Source organism: Symphalangus syndactylus, chromosome 22, assembly GCF_028878055.3.
Source record: "Symphalangus syndactylus isolate Jambi chromosome 22, NHGRI_mSymSyn1-v2.1_pri, whole genome shotgun sequence".
Classification (NCBI taxonomy): domain Eukaryota; kingdom Metazoa; phylum Chordata; class Mammalia; order Primates; family Hylobatidae; genus Symphalangus; species Symphalangus syndactylus.
Window position 1 is genome coordinate 9,702,134 of NC_072444.2, and position 16,075 is coordinate 9,718,208.

General features: G+C 37.8%; 1 protein-coding gene and 1 long non-coding RNA gene across 8 annotated transcripts in view; both read left to right on the top strand.

The window, feature by feature from the left end:
* EYA3 (EYA transcriptional coactivator and phosphatase 3) overlaps positions 1-16,075 on the top strand; it is a 121,709-nt gene that overhangs the window by 22,764 nt on the left and 82,870 nt on the right. For 4 of the 7 annotated variants that reach the window (XM_055261313.2, XM_055261310.2, XM_055261316.2 and 1 more), the window contains exon 2: positions 8,256-8,356. In XM_055261313.2, coding sequence (XP_055117288.1) covers positions 8,324-8,356 — 33 coding nt within the window. In that variant the 5' untranslated portion in view covers positions 8,256-8,323. Of the gene's footprint in view, positions 1-275; positions 373-5,652; positions 5,704-8,255; positions 8,357-16,075 lie in introns of those variants that run through there. The other 3 variants (XM_063631444.1, XM_063631445.1, XM_063631446.1) reach the window with 2 other exon arrangements.
* Positions 3,326-16,075, top strand: part of LOC134735618 (uncharacterized) — a 290,658-nt gene continuing 277,908 nt past the window's right edge. Inside the window, exon 1 of the long non-coding RNA XR_010118894.1 lies at positions 3,326-4,422. This is a non-coding gene — a long non-coding RNA (uncharacterized lncRNA). The remainder of the gene's footprint in view (positions 4,423-16,075) is intronic.

The window sequence follows — 16,075 nt, forward strand, 5'->3', positions numbered from 1 at the left end:
TCAACCTTGGTCTGAAAATATTAAATGGAAAATTTCACAGGCAAACAATTCATCAGTTTAAAATTGTGCACCGATCTGAGTAGTGTGATGAAGTCTCTCTCCATTTTGCTCTTTCCTGCCTGGGTCATGAATCATCCCTTTATCCAACATATTCATGGTGTAGACGCTTCCCGCCTGTTACTCACTTAGGAGCCGTCTTAGTTATCAGATCATTTGTTGAGGTATCTGCAGTACTTGTGTGTTCAAGTAACTTTTTTTTTTTTGAGACAGAGTTTCACTCTTGCCCAGGCTGGAGTGCAATGGCGTGATCTCAGCTCACTGCAACCTCCGCCTCCCGGGTCCTGGTTCAAGCAGTTCTCCTGCCTCAGCCTCGTGAGTATCTGGGATTACAGGCACGCACCACCATGACCAGCTAATTTTTGTATTTTTAGTAGAGATGGGGTTTCACCATGTTGGCCAGGCTGGTCTCGAACTCCTGACCTTGTGATCCGCCCACCTCCGCCTCCCGAAGTGCTGGGATTACAGGCATAAGCCACTGCACCCGGCCCGAGTAACTCTTATTTTACTTAATGGCCCTGAAGAGCAAGAGTAGTGTTGCTGGCAATACAGATACGCCAAAGGGAAGTGCATTAAGTGAAAAGGTAAAAGTTCTCTACTAAATAAGGAAAGAAAAAAATCGTATGCTGAGATTGTTAAGATCTATTGTAGGGCTGGGTGTGGTGGCTCACACCTGTAATCCCAGCACTTTGGGAGGCCCAGGCGGGCGGATCATGAGGTTGAGATCGAGACTATCCTGGTCAACATGGTGAAACCCCGTCTCTACTAAGAATACAAAAATTAGCTGGGCGTGGTGGCACACGTCTGTAGTCCCGGCTACTCAGGAGGCTGAGGCAGGGGAATCGCTTGAACCCAGGAGGCGGAGGTTGCAGTGAGCTGAGATCTCACCACTGCACTCCAGCCTGGTGACAGGGAGAGACTCCATCTCAAAAAGAAAGAAAAAAAAATCTACGGTAAGAACTAATCTTCTGTCCATGAACTTTTGAAGAAGGAAAAGAAATTCATGCTAATTTTGCTGTCATACCTCAAACTCCAGGTTTTGGCCACACAGTGCATGAAAACTGCTGAGTTAAAATTTATCATAGGTATATATGTATAGGAAAAAAGATAGTCTATATGGGTACCATCTGTGGGTTTAGGTGTTAACTGGGGGTCTTGCAGTGTATCCCCCCTTGGAAAGGGAGACTACTGTATACAATTCAGTGGGATTAAGTACATTTACAATGATTTGCAGTCATCATCACTATCGTCTAGTCTCTTTATTTAAGGTATTTTCACTTCAGCCTGCAACATTATTGCTGTTACTCTTGGACAAATTGTTTAAATCTCTGAATCCCAGTTTCCTTGTTTATAGCATGAGGATGATAATGCCACCTGCGTCTTAGTTGTGGAGACAAAATTTGATGAGATAGGGAATATAAAAATTACTTGGAGTTGGATGCAGTGGCACATGCCTGTAGTCCCAGCTACTCAGGAGGCTGAGGTGGGAGGATTGCTTGAGCCCAGGAGTTTGAGACCAGCTTGGGCAACATAATAAGACCCTCATCTCTTAAAAAAAAAAAAAAAAAAAAAAAAAAAACTTTGTGTATTATATACGCTCAGTAAATGATAGTTCTCTTATCTTTCCCACTATTATTGGTTTTAAAGAATGGTGTAGACAGGTTTTCCTTAAATGGCCTCTGTTGTTCTCCTTTCTCCCAAAATATTCATTATTAATTTTGTCTAATTTTCAATAAGAAATTTGTAGGTATTGGAGTAAACCTTTGTTCACTTCTTTTTTTTTTTTTTTTTTTGAGACAGAGTCTCGCTGTCTCCCAGGTTCTATATATATATATATATATATATATATAGAGAGAGAGAGAGAGAGAGAGAGAGAGAGAGCGCGCACGCATGGCCTGCTTCCCTCTCTACCTAACTGCATGTTGAAAAATAAGCATTTGTTGATCTTAAACATCTGTCACTTGAGTCATACACTGGATTGTTTTTTATATATGTGTATGCACACATTATTTCAAATTGAAAGCAACGTCTCAATGGATTTGAAACTATTAAAAGCTGTTGTCTAAAACATGAAAAATTTATAACTGTAAAAATAAATGCACATATTAATATTTAAAGTGCATAATTAAGAAAACCTATTGGTGTTTTGTTTTTCTTGTGTACCAATAATTAAGCCACTACTGTTGACACTATTTGGCTTTCTATTTTAACACTGAATGAGTGAAAGTGCTTCTTATGTTTATGAATTTACTACTAAAATCTTGGCCAAAAAAAAAGAAAAAAATTGTCTAAAATGTGTGGGTGAAAACTGTTAATCATGTATGTTTCTACCTTCCCCGCCAAGGTTGGACACCAACTACACACCATAGGTTACTTAAGGTGATTTCACTATTATTAAATCAATAAGATAAAAATGAAATAGTTGTGTATATGCAACATTGTGTACAGAGAGGAGATAATGAATAGTATTAAACCTTCTCATCTTCCTTTACCTTTTGTTCCCTAATACCTATTCTACCTTTTAAAATTTCAGACTTCACTGTTCTTTGAATTCATACTTCAAATTTGCATATTATTATTATTGGAAAATCATATCAAATAAAGGTTTTAGGCAGGATGTAGTGCCTCACACCTGTAATCCCAGCACTTTGAGAGGCCGAGGCTGGTGGATCACTTGAGGCCAGGAGTCTGGGACCATCCTGGCCAACATGGCAAAACCCCATCGCTACAAAAATCAGCCAGATGTGGTGGCACACACCTGTAATATCAGCTACTTGGGAGGCTGAGGCATGAGAATTGCTTAAACTGGGGAGGCGGAAGTGGCAGTGAGCCGAGATTATGCCACTGTGCTCCAGCCTGGGCGACAGAGCAAGATGCTGTCTCCAAAAAAAAAAAAAAAAAGGTTTTAGTTATTACCCCCCCCCAAAAAAAAATTAAAAATAAAAAAAATATATAAGGCACTTTGGAAAGTGTAGCAAATAAACTTAAAATACAGTGTAGTCAGTGAGCAAATCTATGGACTACCTTTTTTCTATGTGGGACTGTGTCATAGATATCCAGTTAACTCCTGAATATCTCTGTACATACTTAGCTGCATGCAAATTCTCTTTCTAGCACCTATAAATCAGACTTTTTGCCCTACGTAGACACTTTTTTCGAAGTTGTAATTAAGAGTGATACATGCCTTGTTTTCATGGAAAACAATTTGACCTTTATTCTGTGCTTTTTTTTTTTTTTTTTTTTTTGAGATGGAGTGTTAACTCAGTTGCCTGTCGCCCAGCCTAGAGTGCAGTGGTGCAATCTCGGCTCACTGCAACCTCCGCTTTCTGAGTTCAAGCAGTTTTCCTCCCTCAGCCTCCTGAGTAGCAGGGATTACAGGCGCGTGCCACCATGCCAGATTAAGTTTTTGTATTTTTAAGAGAGACAGAATTTCACCATGTTGGCCAGGCTAGTTTCAAACTCCTGACCTCAAGTGATCGCCCACTTCAGCCTTCTAAAGTGCTGGGATTACAGGCGTGAGCCACTGCACCCAGCCTATTCTGTGCTTTTAAACAAACAAAACACACACACACACACACACACACACACACACACACACACCCCTACATATATTTAATTTCTCTTCCTAAGCCTAAGAGCTTTAACAACACATTGAAGCAACCTAATTTCTTGCTTGTGGCCATTTACATTTACAGGGTACGTAGTATGTTGAACTTGGGACAAAACAGAAACTATGAGGTAGGAATCTGATTCGAATTTTGAAATAAAATATTTGTTACTAATTATTTCCCTTCTAACTTCTAAAGAGTAAAAATAAAATTTATGGCCGCCATATTACAGAAAGAGCCTGCTTTTATTTTTAAGCATGCGAAATCACAATAGTATTCAAAATTGTGTGGCTCTTGAATCAAACCAAAGTTTCTATTTTTTCACTGTCAGCATTCACAGGTAGAGAAGTGTAAAGTCTTAGGAAATACTATTTCTATTCTCAATTTTAAATTTTCTCAGAATTCTGTCCATGAAGGCAAATGAATACTGACAAGCTCTATTTCCAAAAAAGGTGGTAAAACAAGTGTATTTAGAAACCAGTAGTAAGAATTGAAATTAGAAAATTGTGAAAAGACATTACTTTCCAAATGTTCTAAAGGTACTTAAAAGATTAACTCAGGGCATGTCTTGTAATTTCATCAGCTGTTTGACTAAGTTTTAATTATATTTATTTTAATTACATTAAAAATCCACTTTTTACTTCTGTGTCACAACTTTTGTATTACTTGATATTTTAAAAGATGAATCTCATTGAATGTAAAATAATGTCAGGTTACATTAATGGTAAAAAAAAAAAAAAAACCAAAAAAAAAAACCGTTGGCCGGGCGCGGTGGCTCACGCCTGTAATCCCAGCACTTTAGGAGGCTGAGGTGGGCGGATCACGAGGTCAGGAGATCGAGATCATCCTGGCTAACACGGTGAAACCCCGTCTCTACTAAAAATACAAAAAATTAGCCGGGCGTGGTGGCGGGCGCCTGTAATCCCAGCTATTAAGGAGGCTGAGGCAGGAGAATGGCATGAACCCGGGAGGCGGAGCTTGGAGTGAGCCGAGATCGCGCCACTGCACTCCAGCCTGGGCGACAGAGCGAGACTCCATCTCAAAAAACAAAAAACAACAAAAAAAACACATTAAATTCTAGAACTAATACAAGGAAACTAATACAAAGATTTTTACAGTAAATCTGTACTACTTTTATTACCAAGTTTTGCAATATTGTGTCTTAGTTATACTGTACTTTCATCTCTTGCTATTAAGTATGACTTTTGATTGTATAGCATGTACCACTTGTGGAAAATGGTATGAAGTCTTAATAAAAGTTTTAGGACATTGATAAATGCTGGGACTGTGATGAATGCTTGCATTCTTATATTTAGTATGTTCTGATATTTCAGGTCTTTCAGGGTACAAATTATTGGAAGACAGGAGAATACTGTATTGATGGAAACTAGTATTTAGATGAATGTTTTGGTAGAATTACATAATTTGTGGTCATTAGTGCATTTTATACAGAATGTACCAGAATGTATGTTTGCAAACTTCCCACACATTGTATGTTGCCAGTAGAATCCCGGGGGATTTTGTAATGTATTCTTTCCTTGTAGGCAGCTTTTTGTTTTAAAATGATCAAAATTATTCGTGGTTATTGACCAGTTATTTTGAGACAGCAAGCCTGGTTTTTTAAACTTTTCTTTTCTTTTCTTTTCTTTTCTTTTTGAGACAGAGTCTCAGTCTGTCACCAGGCTGGAGTGCAGCGGTGCGATCTCAGCTCACTGAAACCTCCGCCTCCCAGGTTCACGGCATTCTCTTGCCTCAGCCTCCCAAGTTGCTGGGACTACAGGCTTGCGCCACCACGCCCAGCTAATTTTTGTATTTTTAGTAGAGACAGGGTTTCACCATGTTGGCCAAGATGGTCTTGATCTCCCGACCTTGTGATCCGCCTGCCTCGGCCTCCCAAAGTGCTGGGATTACAGGCGTGAGCCACCATGCCTGGCCAGTTCTTTTCTTCTAAATGTAGAAATTATTTGTGTCCTTTTTATTCTCCTAGATTGAAAAGCTGAGAAGACAAAGGGAATTTTAAAGACGGAAACAACAAAGGGTGCGTATTTTCAAAGAATAGATGTAGAAAGGAATGTCTTTAAATTTTTCCCTTAAAAGAAGGTTTTCTTGCAGCTTACAGAATTTATGTCAAGAAATAGTAGATTTTTTCTATTATAAAATCAATTTAATATTACCATATTTCTAAAAAGCAAAATTCAATATTTTAACATTTATTGATAATTTATTTCCCCACCATTTATAGTGATGTTTCTGTTTTTTCTTTTAAAATGATTCTTCATTATTCAGCTTGATAGAGTGTTTTCTTACTTTTTAAAACCCATGACCCCTTTTGACCTGTAAGTAGTATTATGTTCTCCTTTATGTAATTCAGATCTTTAAAACGAATTAGTTTTTGTGTTTAAAAACAAAATTAAACCACATTATTGAGTGTGTATACACATACATATATTTTTTAACAATTATTCTTACCTTCCTCCTATCAGAGATGAAATTTATAACTCTTCCTCCATGGTAGAGTGGATATCCCTTTTATCTCCCTTGCTGAAAATATACTAGAGATTGTAGTTTTATGGTCATGGCCTTCAATTAGGAAGAACATGTAATGTTGTAAGTTTTGTATGGATGAGAACTGGTCACACAAAAAATCAACAACTTGGCCGGGCGTATGCCTGTAATCCCAGCACTTTGGGAGGCTGAGGCAGGCAGATCACCTGAGGTCAGGAGTTCAAGACCAGGCTGGCCAACGTGGCAAAAACCCATCTCTACTAAAAATACAAAAATTAGCTGGGCATGGTGGCGCGCCTGTAGTCCCAGCTACTTGGGAGCCTGAGGCAGGAAAATTGCTTGAACCCAGGAGGTGGAGGTTGCAGTTAGCCGAGATTGCGCCACTGCACTCCAGCCTGGGTGACACAGTGAAACTCTATCTCAAAAAAAAAAAAAAAAAAAAAAAAAAAAAAAATTTTCAGCAAATGAGGTACTGAAGGTATTCCATTTCCCTAATGATGTGGTCCTATTTTGTTGTTTCTAATGGGATGAAATAATATATGTACATAATGTACATTTAGACAGTATAAAATGAAAAGGATTGTCCCTTAAAGAAAAGATACTTCAATTTGAAACTAAGACATAAACTAGTAAAACAAAAAATGTTTGATCTTTCATAGTTGTGAATCAGTTTTAAGTCACATTGACTGTGTTGTTCTATGCTGAGCAAAACAAGCACAGGGAAGATAGCTCCTATGAGCTTTACTTATTGCACTCTGTAATTCTGTATCACTAGTTATCTGCGTCATGTAGTAGGAGAACTTAGCTTTTGAGGCTTTGTGTATGATGTGTATGAGCTACACGTGAGAGCATCGAGCATCAAGTGCTTCTGACCTTTAAACTTTTCTTTTGATATTATTCTACATCGGGGTAGAGAATAAAGCTGTGTTAGAGCTGGACAACTTTGCATCTAATTGTAACCTTATGTGTGTTTTCTCTCCTTTTCACATTCTGGAGTGTGGCTCTAAAATAAAGTTATGTTGTACTGCAACACGACAGAGTAATAGAAGTAGAGTGGTGGTATACTGGCATAACAAGTGTTTTGTTTTCTTATTATTTGTCTATTTTCAGTACTTCTGTGATAAGATTATATACTTTAGCTTTGTATGTGAGTTAGGTACAGTGGTTGGTAGAAAAACTAAAAACATCTGTGACTTTAATTAAATGTACAAGCAATCACATCTTTTGGGAGAAGTGCTGGTTTCACTTTTGTTAGATAGAAATGGAGTATTTCATTTTTATAATGTATGCAGCTTTCTAATTTTTGTCTCTTTGTCTTCTGTCAGTAGGACGTGGTAAGGTGGACTTAGAATTCCATTTTTCCTTTTTTGTTTGAAAATCAGGACAGAAAGAGCAGGGTCTGAGAATGTAAAGATTTTGCTTAAATAATTGGGCAGTACAGTTAGTAGAAGCTCATTATTTCAGAATTAAATTAGGTCCTATCTTTGGAAGATTATTTTCCTTAGTTCTAAAAGTCAAGGTTTCACTGTACATATTTATTTTTATTATTGAGATGCAGAAGAATTGAGTTTTCCTTTAAATTGATGACATATAGACAGATGGTTGGTTGTGAATGCATTTAGTTGATATTCCGGTTTGTCCTATTTAAAGTGATTCTGTGTGTCTGTGTTAGCAGTTATGTAAATGTTCCACATTAAAGCAGGTTAGATGTTATCATAACTTGCTGACTTGCTAGGCCAGTCTCTATCATTTTTAATGTAACTCTAATCCTTAAAAAATTATTTTATTTTCTGCACATACATGGCTGTCATTGTAAAATGTTCAATGCATTAGGCACCATAGTAACCAGCAGAAGTGGTTCCACATGTTGGCTTTTGCAAGGTATTATAAAAGTCATTGTGTACACCTCTCTTGATTTGGTGTAGCATGTCATTTTTGAAAAGCCACGTGCAGGTTTGAGATTTTGTCATTGGAACTCACGTAGAAAGCTTGGGGTAGCAAAATACTAAAAAATCATTCTCTGATGGCCTCAATGATAATACTTTAAGAGTGTATAAAGCTTTGAATCCTCCTTTTTAAAAACAGATTGTGAAAACTGCTGAGAGAGACTTGCAATCCAGTCACATAAGCATAATAAAGAAATATTGGTCCTCATGGAAGAAGAGCAAGATTTACCAGAGCAACCAGTAAGTATTTCCTTTAACAGTTTAAAGTTGATTGTAGAAGAGCTAATCTTAAGAGATTTTAATTATTATTCAGTTATAGATTCCAAATTAGAAATAAAAATAAGGAAAAGATTCTTTGTTTCCTTTCAAGAAAACAATGTTATATTTTTCTAACTTAATTCTGAGGAGTCTAAGGAAAATTTAGCATTACAAAATGAATATTGCATTTAGAAATGTCATTTAAAAAAATAAGTGGCTAGTGTTACAGTTTTTAGAAAATAAAAGAGGATGTCTCTTTACTGATCTGACAGTATATCACCATTTCTACCAGAAAATTTAGTTTTGTTTTTACCTAAATTTCCTTAAGAGAGCTAATTTTTAAAAAAGTAGCAGTAGTGAGGAAGTTATAATTTGACCACTAGCTAATTCTTAAAAACAGATAAAACCCTAGAGACTATATTGAATTCTTAATTTCTTTTAAATATTTAACATAATAAAATAATTTTAAATGTCCCCAGGTGATACGGGTTTATCTTCTTTTTGGTTTTTGGCCCTTAATATTTAAAAAACAAAAGCAATAGTGTCATTCTTTTAAGATAACTTTTATGCTAGAGGGTCTTTTCCTTTTGTCTTCAGTTTCTTTCTCTGAAGTTTGGTAAATACCGATTCAATTTGCTATCCTGAGTGGGCCTCTTACATTTCATATTAAGAGAGGATACAGCATGGTACATGTTTACTTTATGAAAATCTAACCTAGAAAAGTTTGAATTTTGAAAGCAAATAATAGGATATGTTTTTCATGTTCTAGTTGTATTCTTTAGGTGTACTAGCTCCCATTTAAATGATAAAGTCCTTTAATATATTTTTAATATTTTTCTTTATATTGAGAAATGCATATTGATGATTACTTTGTCATTATTCTTTTAGCCCCCTCAGTTGAGGTAAGTATAAAACTAAGAAGACATTAGCAACTGGTAAAAAGACCTTTTGAAACATTTGAAATGTGATCCCCTATCCCTGGTGAGACTTTAATTATCAGAGAAATGGTAGAGTTAAAAATTATCTTGAGCAGTGTGTTTAGGATTTACACTATTGGAACAAATAGCTGAATCGTAGATACTAAATGTACCAGGGAAAATTATGCCGTTGAGTTTTTAATGTGGTAAGACAAAGGTCTAGTCATATTTTTAAAAGACTTCTGTGAGTGTTGACATACTGTTGAAATACGGGTATTGTTAGTTACTCCTTACCTGTTTAAGGTAATGAGAATTGTGAGGCTGACCTGCTAACAAGTCATCTATCTCTTTTGCCCTGCTTCATTTCCTTGTCATTCTCTTGAACTTCTGTAACATGATGTGCAAAACCTGATTATTACTTCAGAGAAAGGTAAGAAATTGAAGCACTTTAAAACCAAAATTTCTGCTGATTATAAATGATTGTCACAGGGCATTATTTCCTTATTGATTTGTGCCCAGATCTTAATATAAAAAGGTGATTGAATGACGACATGGAGAGATCAGTGCCACTGGAAGAAAAATTGAGTGTCTACTCATAGTTCCCCTTGAAACAAGAGGCATAGCATGCCACACGGGGGAAGTACCACTGTTGGTCAGGAGGCAGAAAAGAGTGGGAGGAAGGCACGGGCCACGGACTTATTGAGGTTTCCACAGGAAAAGCAAAGTAGGCAGGCTAAACAGCTTAGGGTTGACTAGTTTGAATAATTCTGTCAGACATTGTGGCCTATGGGCTGTCCCTGGTTTTCTGGTGGTACTTTGTCCTGGGTTGACTTATGATTTAGGGCAGGAGAAATAGGGGCTTAGTGTGTGAGAGTTAGAAAAAGGAGGTGGTTCAGAGTATAGGCATTGGATCTCAGGGGAGATAAAAAAACAACTTTGGCCTTGAGTTTGGCTCTGTGATTAATGGATGTCAAACAGACAAATCCAAAATCTAAGAAAACACAATACTTATTAATGTTTAAAATAGAACAGGAAGAGTAATGACACATTTTGAGGTAAAAAAACAACTTTTCACAGGCTGTAGTGGAGATATAAAATATGAGTGGAAAGAATGGTCCCATCCCAAGTTGATGATAAATAAAGCCAATATTTTTAATCCTAGAGATGTTACTGATGGTCGTTATTATTGAAGTTATTTTAATCCCATTGTCTCTTCTTGACTTTTCCTTATTGAATTATCCCTTCTCTTATTTCTCCACTAATTGCTTGCTCTACCTCAAGATTTTGTTCAGATCGGCCGGACGCAGTGGCTTATGCCTGTAATCCCAGCACTTTGGATGGTGGAGGTGCGTGGATCACTTGAGGCCAGGAGATTGAGACCAGCCTGGCCAACATGGGGAGACCACATCTCTGCTAAAAATACAAAAATTAGCCAGGTGTGGTGGCGCATGCCTGTAATCCCAGCTACTTGGGAAGCTGAGGCAGGAGAATCACTTGAACCCAGGAGGTGGAGGTTGCAGTGAGCCGAGATTGTGCAAGTGCACTCCAGCCTGGACAACAGAGTGAGTGAGACTCTGTCTCAAAAAAAAAAAAAAAAAAAAAAGATTTTGTTGAGATAACTCACAGTGCAATAAATTTTAACTTCAGATTCTTTCAGTTTCCCTTTATTGCTTATCAATCCTCAACTGAGTTGTAAATAACTGTTATATAACTATAAATCACCTTCCAAAAATGCAAGAATCTTTTTTTTTTTTTTTTTTTTTGAGGCGGAGTCTCGCTGTCGCCCAGGCTGGAGTGCACTGGCGTGATTTCGGCTCACTGCAGGCTCCGCCCCCTGGGGTTCACGCCATTCTCCTGCCTCAGCCTCTCGAGTAGCTGGGACTGCAGGCGCCCACCACCTCGCCCGGCTAATTTTTTTGTATTTTTAGTAGAGATGGGGTTTCACCGTGTTAGCCAGGATGGTCTCGATCTCCTGACCTCGTGATCCGCCTGCCTTGGCCTGTCAAAGTGCTGGGATTACAGGCATGAGCCACTGCTCCCGGCCCAAAAATGCAAGAATCTTATCCACAGATGAGGGGATCCTTTTGACTGATTATTGTACAGCCTCTACTTGGAGAATAGAGTATAAAGAACAGCAGTGGATTGAGAATAAGAAATACCTCACACTACAGTTTACGCACTGAGAGTCCCTGAAGAAGTAACATTATCACCCTTTGATACCTTAATTCAAAATCTTATTCTTTCCAGCTTTCTATCATATACTTTACCTATTTATAGCCTAAATCTTTAAGCTATTAATAAAAATGTTGAGTGTTCTTAGAGAAAATCTGTAATAGCTCCAGGTGATTGTCATATCCTTTCTAGGTATCTACAAAGGTCTGTTCAATAATCTGTTTTAGAACACTGTCATCAATCAGCATTAAATTAGCACTAGTTTATAGTTTCCAGCACCCAATTCCTCTCTGCCATCACCTTTAAATTACAACAAACAAACCAAGTAGTGAAACATTTCTTTTTTTGTTTTGTTTTGTTTTGTTTGAGACAGGGTTTCACCCTGTCGCCCAGGCTGTAGTGCAGTGGTGGCATCTTGGCTCACTGCAGCCTCCGCCTCCCAGGTTGAAGCAATCCTCCCACCTCAGCCTCCCAAGTAGCTGGGACTACCAGCACACCCAACTAATTTTTTTGTATTTTCAGTAGACACGGGGTTTTGCCCTGTTGCCCAGGCTGATCTCGAACTCCTGGGCTCAAGCAGCTCCCCCACCTTGTCCTCATTTCTTTATATTCTGTTTCAAGCACCTCTCTTATTTTCTGTGATTTTTCAGAGATGATAAACACTGGTTTAGCAATCATGTTTGTAAGTTACAGGTCTATGGGATAAAGCTTCTATGAGTCTGGAGGGTTAGAACTTATTTAAAATAATTGAGGTGCTTGCTTATAAATACAGGAATAAACTCTTTTTGAAAAATTTAGTATGCTATTGTTTACAGTTTGTAGATTACTCTTCTTGATAGAGAAGACAAAAAGATTTTTTGCCACCATCAGAAGTCACACCTAACATGCAGTGGTAGAACAGGAAGTTGTCTCTGCCATAAATATTTACCTCTCTAATAATTTGGAATGCTTACCTCCCTCTCTAGGTCCTGCTTTCCTTATGTTAAGTTCTTGAAGTCAAATTAATAATTAGATAGCTATTAGTAAGCACGGTCAATGAAAATGGCATTAAATTGTTTTTTGTGTGAAATTTCATCTAGGTTATGATCAAACTCTTTACCCCTCTAGCATATGGAATATGACTTTTTAGTAAAACAGAACAGTGTCCTTCTCTTTGTTGGACAGTGTTGGATAAATCTTGACATAAACATCCTTTTTATAGTCTCCATGAAGACTTTTACCCTACCATTGTATTTATTATTGCCAAGATTACAATTTACCTAGCACTAGCATGCTTTTGCCTCTTGTTTAAACCTTCAGAGCCATTACTTGTAAGTCATCACAGAGCAATTTCAGAATGACATTTGAGATGCTTAATACAATTTTCTTAACTAGAGAGCCCTATTTCTTAAGCCTGTCTTGAAATTTCTGGGATTCAACTTTGTTCTTGCTTTCTATGGTAATAACACTAAAATTTAACGATTACATAGCACTTTGTTTTTCATAAGCAGCTCACTCTTTTCCTCTTTAAATTTCATCTTTACATATTATGTTAACAGTGCACATCCTTAAGTTTATTCAGCCAGCATCCTTGTAGTGTTAATGCTGCTGTTTCCTGCTGTTGGAACACGAGCCCTGTGAAGTAGGTAGTTGTATCTTTTTTTTACAGATGAAGAAACAGATACAGAGAAGACATGCAGTGAATTAACTCTCAGAACTTAGTCTTGAGCCTGGATATTCTGAATTTGTATACTGGGTTTTTTGTTTCCTTGCTGTGTTATGTTTAAAGTGTGATTATACATTGTAGCAGAAGCAAAAATAGAACCCTGATTTATGAATTTGTCAGTGCTTCTTTCTGTGTTATCATTAGCCATTATATGCCCATAGGATTATGTCATTTTTTAAGATACCAGCTTTATTGACATGTAATTTACATATCCTACAATTCACCCTTTTAGTGTATACAGTGCCGTAGTTTTTAGTCTATTCTAAAATGGTTTTGTAACCATTACCAGAATAAATTTTAAGGCATCTTCCTTTTTTCTTTTTCTGTTTTTTTTTTTTTTTTTTTGAGGCAGGGTCTCATTTTGTCACCCAGACTGGAGTACAGTGGCACAATCGTGGCTCATTGCATCCTTAAACTCCTGGGCTGAAACAATCCTCCCATCTCAGCCTGCTGAGTACCTAGGATTACAGGTGTGAGCCACCACACCCAACTGTTTTTTAAATCTTTTTGTCGAGATGGGGTCTTGCTCTGTTGCCCAGCTGGTATCAGACTCTTGACCTTAAGCGATCCTCACTCTGTTGCCCAGGCTGGAGTGTAGTGTCACTATTTCAGCTCACTGCAACCTCCACCTCCCGGGTTCAAGCAGTTCCCTGCCTCAGCCTCCCGAGTAGCTGGGATTACAGGCACCCGCCCACACCTGAATAATTTTTGTATTTTTAGTAGAGACGGGGTTTCGCCATCTTGGCCAGGCTGGTCTTGAACTCCTGACCTCATGATCCACCTGCCTCAGCCTCCCAAAGTGTTGGGATTACAGATGTGAGCCACTGCCTCCAGCCTATATTTTTACAAGTGATGAGAGCATACATATTCTCCTAAGAATTTTATAGCTTTAGCTTTTACATTTAGTGCTTTGATCCATTTTGAGTTAATTTTTGCATATAGCTTGAGGTACGAGTTCAGCTTTATTTGTTGAAAAGACTATTCTTTCTTTGTTGAATCGTCATGGCACTTTTGTTGAAAATAATTTGACTGTAAATGTGGTACCCTTGTTGAAAATCAGTTGACCCAACAAATGTAGAGGTCTATTTCAGGACTCTCAATTCTGTTCCAGTGATCCATATATCCATCCTTATGCCAGCACCACACCGTCTTGATTACTCTAGCTTTATAGTAAGTTTTGAAATTGAAAAATGGGGCCGGGCGCAGTGGCTCATGCCTGTAATCCCAGCAATTTGGGAGGCCGAGGTGGGCAGATCACCTGAGGTCTAAGACCAGCCTGGCCAACATGGTGAAACCCCATCTCTGTTAAACATACAAAAAAATTAGCCAGGCATGGTGGCACGCACCTGTAGTCCCAGCTATTCGGGAGGCCAAGGCGCGAGAAATGCTTGAACCCAGGAGGTGGAGGTTGCAGTGAGCCGAGATCACACCACTGCACTCCAGCCTGGGTGACAGAGTGAGACTCTGTCTTAAAAAATAAAAATAAAAAAGAATTGGAAAAATGTGAGTCCCTTAACTTTGTTCTTTTTTTTTTTTTCAAGATTGTTTTAGCTATTCTGGGTCACTTTCATTTCCATATGAAATTTAAGATCAACTTGTGAATTTCTTCAATGCAGCCAGCTGGGATTTTGATTGGATTGACTGTAGACCAATTTGGGGAGTATTACCATCTTTACAAGATGAATTCTTCTGTCCCTGGATGTGGGGTGTCTTTGCATTTATTTAGCTCTTCTTAAATTTCTTTTAACATGTATTGTACTTTTTCTTCTGTTAGGTTTATTCCTAAGTTTTTTTGTTTGTTTGTTTGTTTGTTTTAGACAGAATCTCGCCTTGTCACCCAGGCTGGAGTGCAGTGGCGCAATCTCAGCTCATTGCAACCTCCACCTCCCAGGTTCAGGCGATTCTCCTGCCTCAGCCTCCTGAGTAGCTGAGATTACAGGCGTGCACCACCACACCTAGCTAATTTTTGTATTTTTAATAGAGATGGGGTTTCACCATGTTGGCCAGCCTGGTCTTGGACTCCTGACCTCAGGTGATCCACCTGCCTCGGTCTCCCAAAGTGCTGGGATTAGAAGCATGAGCCACTGGACCCGGCCATATTCCTAAGTATTTTATTCCTTTTGATGCTATTGTGAATGGATTTTTTTTCATTTTTGAATTGTTCATTGCAAGTATATAGAAATATAATTGATTTTTGAATGTTTGTCTTGTATTTTGCTGCCTTGCTGAACTTGTTTATCAGTTCTAGTGGTTTCTTAATGGATTCGTTAAGATTTCTGTATACAAAATTATGTCATGCAAAAAGAGATTCTGATTTCTTCACTTTTAACTCTAACAGAGCTTTTTCAGCTTTATTGCTTTCTTACTTACTGGCAGCTTGTATTACTGTCCTACTACTGTCCTGGTATGGTCCCAATTCCTTGGATACCAGCTGCTTGTATAATCTATACTGGTTTTGTTAATGAAAATTGTTCCCTATAGGACCAGTTTCTACTTGAATCTTTGCTTAGTTTGCTGTGTAGTTTTCAGTATTCATTATTGCAAGTACTATATTACTCTGTAAACTCTCCCGAAAATTGTTGCTCAATCTTTGCTATTTCTCTTAACAACCAGGAATCATTTTCTGTCAGTTTCTGGCTTGTATTGTTTGAACTGATACTTCTATAATTGAGTAAAATCTGTCTGTCTTCTTTAGTTAATTTACCTGCCTCTACTGCCTAGTTAGTACATGCTTCCTATCCCTGCCTTAGAGGGGGCATAATTGCTCAAATCAAGACAAACAATGGGCCATATGAGGTAAAAAAAAAAAAAAAAAAAAATACATTGTTAACACCTTTTCCTTCCCCAGACTTTTCTGCTTGGTAGATATGACTTTAGATACATTTTCTCCCTTTCTATTTATGAATA